This window comes from Musca autumnalis, unplaced genomic scaffold, assembly GCF_047663935.1.
Source record: "Musca autumnalis isolate F117 unplaced genomic scaffold, ASM4766393v1 scaffold_1, whole genome shotgun sequence".
Lineage (NCBI taxonomy): Eukaryota > Metazoa > Arthropoda > Insecta > Diptera > Muscidae > Musca > Musca autumnalis.
In genome coordinates this window covers 182981927-182994547 of record NW_027411644.1, presented here as the reverse complement: position 1 = coordinate 182994547, position 12621 = coordinate 182981927, and the positions used below count along the sequence as shown (strand labels likewise).

The window sequence follows — 12621 nt, the reverse complement described above, 5'->3', positions numbered from 1 at the left end:
CGAAATAAAACGTTGAAGCTACAAGTGTTCGTCCATCTATCCATTATTACTTGTAATCAAACTGACCACAACTTAGACCGAACGAAATTTCAAAGGTAGTGATGATCGTGATGATAATAAAAAATTTAGCGGGGTCAATGGACCGAAAACGGAAATTTGGCCTGATCAATTTAACTATCTGATCTTCCACAAGGGGACACTGAAGATTGCGCTCTTCTTGTGGTGGGACTCGACGATCTCTAATTGGTAAGTCTCGAAAAGACTAAGGACATGGTGGGGCACAATATCGCTGTAAACATAACCACAAAGCGTACCTTCGGTCGAAATTTTCAACGCACCCTCGAACAGCCTTTGAACTGCACTTGAGTCAAAATGTTGAAGAAGAAATTTTCGATGTGCACAATTTCGGCCATATCGGATACTGAATTCGTAACAGTCGGACGAACGGACGGGGTCAAATCGACTCCAAATTGTCTGGAAAGGATTTCGTCCAAACATATGTGGGGTCTAACACCATTATTTCGATGATATACATTTGTATCGTATAAAAGTATATAAAACCTGGTTAGATTAAAGGCTGAAGCTATAAAAAGTCTTATCTAAAGTGGAATTGTATTTTCTGAGAGACCAAAGGTGATGATCGGACAAAATTTTGTCACAAACTTGACCAAAAAAAAGTAAATTTAGTGTGTTGGAGGATCTATTAAATTTCCCAAAATATGTTCAAGTGTTTTGAAATTAATATCGAAAAGTAGTGGTGTAGAGATAGTATGGTCGGCCTAGTCCGACTTTAGACTTTTATTACTATTAGCAATAACTTACTTGTTGCTTCTACCCATGTGTTTGTAACGACACGTTTATAATATGGAACAGTTGCATCACCAAAAAATACTTTCAGAACAGATATTTGCGATTTATTGAATTCTAAACTGATGTCGCTGTTGAATTTCATGCGAAAAAGAGAGAGAATAAGCAAACGACGCATTAAACTTCAAATAGTCTAGGCATGTAAATACTTACTCTACACCTTTGGGCAAGGAAAAACGATCAGCTGGCAAAGACATCATTGAAATAACGTAATGGACATCTTCGCATGACTGCAAACATTGTGGGCAGATGAGGGCCTCTTCTTTTTCACGTTCTAAACCAGCAATTTCGATATGTTCCGTTAGAACGTTACGCCATTTGACTATAACAAGAAAAAAGTGAAAAAAGTGCTTGGTGAAAAGCTTTCATTCGCATTGAATGAATGAACGAATGAACTTGTTTGGACTTTTATTCTAGGTTGAATGATGATGTACATGTTATCTCCGTTCCAATTCAATCTAAATCATGGAATCAATGTCAATTAATGGCGGTGAGTGAAAAGAAGCAACAAAAGCAATTGATTATGCCCGCGGGTGTAGTTTACGCTTTGCTAGCGTAGGTACATAAAATGTTTCTTAGATTTAGTAGGGCTTGTATGCCAAACTAAAGCTAAGAACAGAATCAACGTTTGATATAAGTTTAGCGTTAGGCGTTGACAAAAACAATATGTGGATGTTGTGTTTTATTAACAAAAATGACATCAATGCCGATAGTTGTTGTTGTAGCAACGCAAATATGTTCGTTCGTATATTTTATTCAGTTATCTGGTTCAGGTTCCTCTGTATCCATATTAAAAAAAATGCTGCTACCCGGATTGGTTGCGTCCATAAGGAAATAGAAGGCAGATAAGTGGAGTTAGCTGGGCAGCTAAACTAATTCAGCGTGTCGTGTGGTCTCAATCCACATGCAGAACATATCGCTCATTTACTCAAAGAGTGACACATTTCAAAAAATCCAGTTTCGAGAAAAACTCGTTTTAATTTGGAGATTCAAATTTGACTTCCCAACTTAAAAAAAAATTGAATAACAACTTGGACCCTATTTTGCAAACAGCTAGCCAGATAACAGTGCTAAATTTCTGTGCAAGATCAAGCATGATTTGAAGTGTTTTAGTTCTTCATACACTCAAAATTCTGTTTTGTTGAATTATGCCAAACTCGTAGTAAATGAGCTGTAACTCGTTGAGTTTTAGAGATATCAGCATGAAAATTTGACACAAGATAAAGCAGAAGTCGTAGAAAAAATAGAAATTGCTAACTCAGAAAACGCATTTTTTGAGTTATGCCACTCTTTGAGTAAATGAGCGATATGTTGGGTATAGTGCCATCATTTCGGGTCCAACATGAATTGAGGCGGCTGCATCGTCCGGATCTTAACTGGGCTATAACCAGCCGTGTCTGGCATTCTTCTGCTCCGATGCTTGGAGTATGGTCTGCGAGTACGACATTCACACTGTACCTTTGTACTGCCTGCGCAACACAGGTGTGAATGCTATTCAAGCCTACCTGATATTCCCGTTGTTGTAGATATTTTCGTTTATACCATTTAACCTCTCTTTCCACATCATGAAAATTTCAACGGAAATGCCTAAGTGGGGGAACCCTGGCCACTAGATCGTTGCTGGGATGCTCAGTGCACATTGATGTACCGGTAAAATCTTCGTCTCCTCGTGAAGATGGCTCATCGATGTCATGAGGAGGCACCCTGTTGCAATCCTCATGCCAGCATTCTGGCTGGTTTGAATATTCTTCCACTGTGTAGCGAATTACCACACTGGTGTCCCATAGCTTACCACAAACCGGTATATTGATTTATTTGCCAGTCGGCTAGCGACTTGAGAACCTTGTTTCTACTTCTGATCTTGTCACAAATAGCTGTGGCTTGCGCGTACGACTTAAACATGCTGTCGAACGTTACATCGAATATCAGGGAGCCTCATTTCAGTCGTTCAGGTGGTGAATAGTGTGGCAGTGGATTAAGCGGCATATGTTTTCATATTCCTCAGATGTTATTTAACCTATCGCATATGTCATCGACGCGAAGAGCGTACAATCATCCGCATACACAGTTCCGAAGATATGACCCCACCTTGAAGAACCCCTGTTTCAATCTACTGGTTTTAGAATTCTCATTTCTGAATTCCACAAACGACCGGTGTCCACGCATATAGTTGATTACACTATGCAACACTGAAAATGCAAACAACTTCTAGTACTGATTTTTTGAAAGTACATATTAAGACTACAAAAACCCTAGTTGGGTTTTGTCCTGTCAGATCCAGTTCGGATTTTATGGCCTCATCTAAACCGGGCTAAATCTACACTTTTTTACATTTATCAGGCGTTTATCTCAGAAACTAATAGGAATTTGGCCTTGCTGTCTTTGGCAATATTGTAGCCCTAAACTAGTAGAACTTATCTTTTGAAGAAACCACATAAGAAAAATTCCATCTAGGGCATCAAAATCTATAAAATATAGAAAATTTTACATAATTGCTAAAGTTCTGGTCAGTAGTGGCTAAACTATTGGGAGTTGAACCAACTAACCTTTCGCAAAAATCTTCCAAATAAAATTCTCAACAATTCTTTAGAACATTCTGAAACTCTAAAATGCTTACTTCATGTTGTTTCAGCGGTATTTTGCATAATATCATTTACAACACGTATTTCAAACACAGTTCACACCAACAGTTTATTCTCGCATTTTGGATTTCACTACATTATTGTCATTTTTATTAAATCGTCGTTGAAAAATGTACTGAAAACAACTGGATAGAAGCATTTTACAACAATGACATGTTCCTGGGAATATTTTTCCAAAAGAAAATATTCAGAAAAAATTAACGGTTTTGGAGATACGGTGCGAAATGTATAAAAATTGTGGTATTTTTGCATATATTTTGAAATTTGAGGCAATAAATGTAGTTTTTCGAGTTCATTATTTCTCCAAATATTGTATTCTTGTCCTTATCTACAAATTTGCTTCACAGGTCAGAAGAAGATTCGCATTGGTTTAAGAGATATAGCCCTGAATTTCTTTAAAAACTCAATATTTAACCATGTTTAGATGGGGCCATAAAATCCGAGCTGGATCTGACACAACAAAACCCAACTAGGGTTTCTTGTCGTTTGGGTCTGTACTTTCAAAAAATCCTCAGTTCGAATTGTTTGCACAAGATCACCTTAAAAATGTTGCACAGTGTTATCTAACGTTTCAAACACGGCTGGAGGAAAGTATTTTCTGTATACTCGAACAGCTTGGCATGGTTAGAGGTATCGACATTTTTCAATAGGTCAAGAATCACCATAACTGTTCGGCCGCACGACCTTCTCTGGTTCACTCCTCGACTGACATATGTATGTGTATATGGCTAGCAATTATGTTGTGGTAATGTACATTTTCCGGAATCCCTGCTGATTTTGGGCAACTGTGAAACTGCGCCTTCAATATTTGCGATCAGAGGGAGATAGGACTGTACGATTCACCTCTGTTAGCATCCTTGCCTGCCTTCAATAGCGGGGTCACCCTACCAACTTTCCAGTCTTCTGATACAATAAGGGTGGTCAACGATAGGTTGAGGACACTTGTTAAATACTCATATCCGTGTTCATATAGTTGCTTAAGCTTTATCATTGAGAAAGACGACAATTTTTTTTTCGCAATTTTGGAAATTTCTGAAGAAAGAAATAGCTATTTCTCAGAAACTATAACAGATATTGTGTAAATTTTTTTTGTTAGGTAGGTAGGATTGTTGTCTTTAAAACCCGTAGACTAGAACTTTAAGGGAACAGCTTGGAACAAAGTTCCGTTTTTACAGAATGATGCCCGAGAGTGTCCTCTTTCAGCCCATATATAATGTTGTACCAGGCCGGTACCGTCCGTTTAACACTTTTTTAAATTTTTTGAAATTACATGGGTAAAAATTTGTGTTTTTCCATACCGTTTCCCATATAAATTACAGCTTTTTTGTTTATTGGTGTTTGACCTTCTTCAAATATATTTAAAATAATATATTTAAATATATTTAATTATACTTAGAACTTATGAAAAACTCAAAAATACTCATATTTTGATGCAAAATATGAAAAAACACATATTTTTAATTTTGACATTAAATTTCTCTGTTTTTAACACATCGGAAATCTGATTATGTTATCTGCTGAACAAAAAACATTATGAAAATATCTCTATCCGTTCAAAAGTTAAACAGTTTTGACCAGGAAAAAACTATTCTGAAAGACTGTGCGACGGTCAGAAGTTATGAAGTCAGGTGGTCAGCTTACGGAGGCGATGATCAGAAGACGGTCTAAGCCAAGGGAAATAACGGGTTGCCAGGATGTGTCATTCATCAGACAGGGTCCCACAATGGGGATGTCTGGCGAGTTGTGGCAATCTCCTCTTATGCTCGCAGGAGCATGTAAAATGTGGAGGTCAGTTTGCTCGGCCAGCGCTGTATCACTTCGGTCATTGCCATGGGCTGAATGCCAAAGCTCATGATGAGTATTGAAGTCCCCTAGAATCAGACGGTTATTACCCTCCAAAAGCGAACTATTGTCGGGTATATAACGGAAGCCACAACTATTCATCGGCAAATAGCTGTAGGTCCGCTGGCCTGCGCCACTTGGGGTGCTGACAAAGAAACCTTGTTGAGATCTTACAAAGCAATAGGCCGGTCTGTGGTAAGCTATGCCACGCCATATGATTTCGAGAGAGAGGTTCAAAGGCATATAAGGCAGGGTGGATAGCATTCACATTGATGCAATCGCGCAGGCAGTACGGATATATAGTGTGAATGCCGGACTTAGAGACTACCTCCCATCCATCGCAGCAGAGCGGACGATGAAGCCGCCCGAAATGATGGCACGATACCCAACAAATGCCCTGCATGTGGATAGGGACCAAATGATACGCAGCATTTGTTTAGTAGCCAAACTAAACCCACTCACCTGTCACCAGATTCTTTATGGACGCAGCCATTCCAGGTTGCAGGAATTTATGAGCCTGGATACAGAAGAACCAGAAAGAATAAGAAATGATACACAACGAACATATTTGCGTTGCTACAACTACACTCTAAGTCGGCAGTCCCACACTTCACTGCTACCCACATACATACATTCAATGAATGGGTCACTAGAGTCAAGCTCAAGCTAAATAGGTATGACTGTGTAAAATGAAGCCAATTTCTTCTCCTCCGCATCTTGCACGATCCTTTCGCAAAACAATGTTACCATTGCAACGTTGCGTGCTACAGATTACGGCGAGCTTTGGTATCTGGATTACGGCTACCATGATATTCCTTCGGAGACGGTTGCAATTGAATTGATGAAACGATGCATTTCCGGGGAGGTGAACAACAACATGGGGTGTTACATGCTGCGTTTATTGTTGTTGGAGAGATTGCGGGGGTGTCTCGTATTCCGACTACGGCGATGATTCCGACGAAGAAGTTGTAGACATGTTGGTAGATGCTCTGGCACAGCAAGCATCAACATAATTCATATTGTAGTAGTACTGGAGTCTACTAAGACCAGAGCAATTTCGAAAGTCCACCCTTTACGTACATCCAACTGGCAAAGGGAACAGATCTATGGGCTGGGATTCTTCTCTTTCCCGGCACGGACCAAAAGAACTCGGAACATACATTCCAGAATATATTGCCGGTACCATGGTGAAAAAATATACGAACGCAAACATAATAATTAAGGTTATGGCCGAAGTTTCCTCCGAGTCAAACCGGTGCATAAAACCGACCGCTGTGATAGTATGAACTTCAAAATAATTAATGTTTCGAACATCAACGCAAAACTGAAACAACATTATTCTGTTTTCAGCTTGTCATTCAGGTTGTGCTGTAAGCATTAAAGAAAAATATTGCATTGCAGTGCTGCACTAGACTAAAATGATGTAATATTGGAAATTTAGGGTTCTTATAGTGTAATATGGCCTTGATCCACCTTGTGTATTAATAAAATGTAACCTGTTAATCAAAGATGACCAGCAAAGCTTTAAGTCAGTAAAAAGTAGGTTATCGACTGCGTTATCGATACAACATACATAACAAAAGGCGTCAAGTTATGCCAACATTCCATTTTTGTATTTTTATTTAATCGCTTTTTAGTAACAATTAAGTTTTGAGAAGTGTTTTATCTTTAAACAAGTAGAGATACCCTAGCCCACTACACCTGGGCTCTATTTTCCAAGGAATTTCTTTTATACATAAGTTAATATACATGGTAACATACCATATAGAACATACATACATATATACCCCGTCGTTACTGGACTTATTTTCAGGTATTGGTATTATTTTCAGGTATTTTATAATGACCAATTGTGGCTTTTTCGCTACATGTTATTATTATTTCCCAAGAAGAATGGACTTTGACCCCCCAAAAAATTGTACCATCGTAACAAGGGCCACAAAGACAAATAAAAATGCCAAACAATTTAAACAATCCGAGACGAGTTCTTAAACGGCACTCTTTCGTGGGAGTCACCCGAAGGAGTGTTCTGATGTAGTTAATATTCGGACGTAATCCAAGTCTCTAAGAAATAATACGAAGTACAAAATTAAGACCGAACCGGTTTCTCCCTTCGAGAATTATCTAAGGCACTCGTCAGTTTAGTTAGATATAAGATATATGGCGAAAAATCAAAAATCCTTTGCAATTCCATTTGAAAAAAAATATTTTTTTTTTGCGAGCACATCTACAATTTTTGGCATAGAGGTTAAGAAAAAAAATTCTGGTTTCAAATCTGTTCGCGTTCACAAAATTGGACGATGCGAAAAGTTATAGCGGTTTTTATTCTCATATAAAGAAAAAATATTTAAAAGTATCGTTAACATCATTTCATATCTATTCGTAGATGTTTAAATAGTTATTAAATTTATTATTATTTTCGCGGAAAATCAACAAATAATACAAAAAATTTGAAGAAAATCCAAATTATCCTGTCTCAGAGTCCGTACAAACCCTCAAAAAATAAATTAAAAAATATATGCGGAATCTAGACAATGCGTAGAAAAATATGATACCAAATTTATAGAGATTGGGTACATAACATGCATATTATAGCAACAACAAAAGAGAAAAACTTATTGTTGGAAAATATTGTTGAAAAAAATATATTTTTTGGTTTGATTCGAAAAATTAGAAAAAAATATTTGGGAGTTCTCCAACTATTTCGCTAAAATCCAATACATAATTAAATATATTTTACCATCGCAAGAGCTTAACTGCTTACCGTGATAACTTATAAGGATAGGAAATTAAGAGTAATATTGAAGTTACAATCATTCAAAAAATGTGGAAATTAAAAAGCCTATTATTCGCGAATTAGTTAAAATCAGTTGATGCGCATCCGTTTTTGGATTCAGCGAATCAATCTCTTTCAATATCTATGCATATTTCGACATTAAAGTGGGTAAAAATCGCGCAATTTGCATACGATTTTGATGCGCATCCGGTTTCAGTAGCACCCATCAAAAATACATCTATATACACATATTTCAAAGAGATTCTTCAAGAACCGCGGATGTGCCTCCACATTCTTTTTTTGGTAAAAAACGCATATTACTCGCGAATCTCTGTACTTTATGACACACGTTTTCGCAAATATAATCGCGTATAAAGGATTCCATTTACGTAAAAAATTTTAAAGAAAATCGCGGTTTAGTACGCGGATTTGTCAAAATAAATTTTTGCTGGTTTTCCTATTTTCAGGGTATCTATGTATATCCGCGGTTTTAGTGGATGGATTCGATAGGCTCATTAGATCCGTCGCGTAAAAAAAAACTAAATTCACGCGGGGTTCAAAGGAAATTGAATGGCACTTGTAAATTATAAACGCAAAAAATAGGGTTTTTAAAAAAATTCACGCATCAAATATTGGCATTTAGACTCCAATTACTAGGATGTTGTAAGGAGCACACTCATGAGATATGCATTAAACTACGTAAAATCACGAGTTTTATAATCCTACTATTAGTTTTGAATATTATCTTGTTGCGCGTCCGAATTATTAAAAAAATCACAAACCCCCAAAATTCCGGCTTCGAAATGTCAGCATCAATTTTAGGTGGATGCAGTGGATATATCGAAAAATGATACACTAGTATCATATTGCCCATGAAGTATTCTTTGAGTCTTTATTTTGACATATGTCTATAAAATGTAAGGTTAAGCCAGTATTCGGAAGGGAGCATAAAAAAACTTGTTGGCTTCAACCCATTTTTACCTATTTTTCTACATTGATGCCAACACAGCTTCCACGTAAATTAATTTTAATGGTCGATATTATGGGATCCCTCCTAAAACACTTTACTTTAAAGAATGTATATCATACTATATAGAATATGTTAACAGTTCGCGAATTCTGAATGGGTTAAACTCGGATTCATCGATTGTAAAATATTTTTGGTTTTCGCCATATATTAAAAATTTTTCCAATTTTCACACAAAAGTTTCGGTAAAATTGCATTTAAAATTTCGCGCTGATCGGACTACGATTGCGAGCAGATACCGAGCAGAGCAGATACAAATTCGGATAAAAAATCTATCTATTTTGATGTGAAAGCGACCTTCATACCAAATCTCGGCCTGGAGTTTGATTACAATTTACAATGGACGGACGGACACACATCCATGTATCGCTTTATCTCTTCGAGATATGAAAAATTGTATATAACATTGGGGGTTTGCGACGAATATTTCGCGGTGTTACATGCATTTTAGCAAAACAAACTTATAACACCCTTCCCACACTGTGGAGTAGGGTATAATTAAAACAGATCTTGTCGATATTGTTGACCCAGTGCGCGTTTTGCATAGGACATAGCTTAACTTTAATCTTTAACTATTAAGTCAAACTTTGTCTCTAATACAAAAACGCTTATAAAATGGACCTACCATGCGTATGAATGATGTCAAAGCGTATACGCACACATATACAAGCACAATGTGTACAAAGGTGTTACAAATACAACGACAAGCTTTATGCATTATTTTCGAAAGCAAAAGCAACAACAAAACAATTGTTAAACATGACTTACATTTATACTGCTGCAAACACTCAATATTACCCAGGGTACAAAATGGTATGGCATTCGACTCATCCGCAAATGTCAATGGTGTATAAAATGGTATACAATTGCATAGGGCTATTATACTGCGGACACGACAACGTGTAATGCAATTTTGCATCGAGTATTTGTTATTCATTAAGGTATGGCTGTAGGGTACCTCATCATCGAAATAACATTTGCGCTAAAATTAAAGATATCAAATTCAAATTAATGCATCGACTTGAATAATTCCTCAAATTAATGTATGTTCTTACATGTGTTGCTGCAAATGATCGCAACTGGTCGCTACTATCCAAAACGCGTGCTTTTAGAGCAATAAAAGTCTCTTCATTGATATTGGGAAATACTTCCAAGCTGCTGCCAGAAGATATTTCAGGAAATCGATTGGGAGAGTGTATTAGCACAGCATAACCATCCATATTAAGTAAACTAGCCATATCATCACCATGACTGGTGTTTAAGACCACAATGAGACCCATACCAGAGCCAACAAAACGAGTGCGATATGAACGTTTCTTATAGCTGAGACGAAAATAAATTTAAATTATTTTTGAGAATAAACATTTCAAGATCTTTCATTTTCATTTACCTGTTATTTGAATTGAACACACAACAAGGTCCGTACATGGTTAAATGTGTCTGAAAGGTTTTCTCCTCAAAACAGTTTACTCTTTTTGTCCCCAACATACAAGCCAATATAAAATCTTCACATTTCGGTGTTAGCTATTAACATAAAAAAAAACAATTATCAAAGTTACCATTTTTATGCCCTCCACCATAATATAGACGGTATAATTAAAATTGTCATTCCATTTGTAACACATCGAAATATTCATCGGAGACCCTATGAAGTATATATGTATATTCCTAATCGGGGTAAAATACCCATGTTCGTCTGGCCGTACGTCCGTCTGTTGAAATCAAGATACAACTCGCAATTTTTAAGATAGAGCTTTGTAATTTGATATAGTAGTTTCTATTACTCCTAGGATGTTTGGTATTGCAAACGGGCTAAGCCACGCGTCTGGAGTTAATGGCATGGACAAAGAATGCTCATATTTCCCTCTGGAGTATTGAAGTGAAAGGAAACAAGTAAAAAGTTTCAGTCGGCTTTGCCGACATAGATATACACTCAACCTCAGGGTGAATTGAACGTCAATCTATTGACAATATCGAAACTACGGATTACGAATTTTGTGGCCCTTTTTGGAATTTGCCGACAAAAAATTTATTTGGTTTGAAGCTCAAAAGTGTTGCGGAGGATGTATTTGAAGGAATGGACCGACATGGAATTGGATATTTTTTGGGAGTCCTTCTTTTTGATAGATATTGTGCCCACCAGTCATTTCAGTTTATCTGAAAGCACGGACTTGCCCACGAAAAACATAATATCGAGCGTTTTTACAGATTTCGGGCTATTTTCTCAGGAAGTATGGACTTGCACCTGAAAAAACTTGTATCGTCGTAATGGCAGCGTATAAAAGTTGTTACAACAAATATCAAAGCAATTCGATAGCAGGCCTTAAACTGAATTTTTCCGAAATTTTGTGTGAGCGGTACCCGAACCTGATCTATGACTCGTAGAAAAATAACGATGTACGGACAAAATATTACCATTGCCAAATTTTGGATCCAATCTTCAGATCCTTTCGAGAGTTATAGTGCGCTTTAAACACTACACTTTATGTCATAGGGGTTTTTTACAACTTCCGCCTATTTTCTCAGGAAGTATGGACTTGTCCCTGATAAAACTTGTACTGCCGTAATTGGAGCAGCAAATATATGTTGCTACAACAAACATCAAAGCGATTCGAGAGCAGGTACTAAGCTGAAGGAGTGGACCGATAGAGTCCATATTGAAACCTTATGTCTGGTAGAAGTTTCACGATGTGTAAAGTACGGACAAAATCGGTTACTAAATTTAAGAGTTAACGTTCGTACAATTTTTCCGAAAATTTTCGAATTTTTGTGGGGAGTCGACCGATATGGTCCATCTTTGAACTTAAACTAAGTTTGGACAAAATATTACTGATGCCAAATGTTGGATCAAATCGGTTCATCCGTTCGAGAGTTATCGGGCGCACCAGACAGACGGACATGGCTAAATCGACTCCAAATTTTCTGAAACGGATTTCGTCCAAAGATACTTTCTAAAACCATTATTTCGATGCTTTCTACTATCTAAAACCATTATTCGTGTATAAAATACCAAAATCCTATGGGGACCTAGGACCTACTATTAATAAGTTTGAAAGGCATACATACGTAGACTAACAGGCATCCTAACAAGATACCAAGCGTACCTGCACAAGTAGGTTGGGCAGAAAACAGTAAATGACGAGTATGTGGAGAGGTCGACGAAACGTTGGGACACTATCTATGACATTGCCCAGCCTTCTAGACTATAAAACCAAACTTCTGGGAAACGACACTATACAAGAACTAAAGAAAATTAGGGCAAGCGATTTTGAAAAATTTAGGGATTATGTCAATAGCACAGAATTTCTAAAATGACAAAATTTAATAATATAAACTAAATAATAACCTCATCCAGACTTCCAAAGTTGGACCGCACAACAGGTCTACTTTGGCTACGTATATGTCCATACGGATATGTGGAGATTTTTTATATCGCCCCTCTTCTCAACCTAACCCCATTTTATAGT

The 12621-nt window shown here is 37.1% G+C and overlaps 1 protein-coding gene across 1 annotated transcript in view; it reads right to left on the bottom strand.

The window, feature by feature from the left end:
• The window catches only part of ppk22 (pickpocket 22), a 51699-nt gene that overhangs the window by 20734 nt on the left and 18344 nt on the right, over positions 1-12621 (bottom strand). Inside the window, exons 4-8 of the mRNA XM_073961160.1 lie at positions 10545-10678; positions 10210-10477; positions 9923-10136; positions 1021-1189; positions 823-938 (exon numbers count right to left, since the gene is read on the bottom strand). Of these exons, the coding sequence (XP_073817261.1) occupies positions 823-938; positions 1021-1189; positions 9923-10136; positions 10210-10477; positions 10545-10678 (901 nt within the window). The remainder of the gene's footprint in view (positions 1-822; positions 939-1020; positions 1190-9922; positions 10137-10209; positions 10478-10544; positions 10679-12621) is intronic.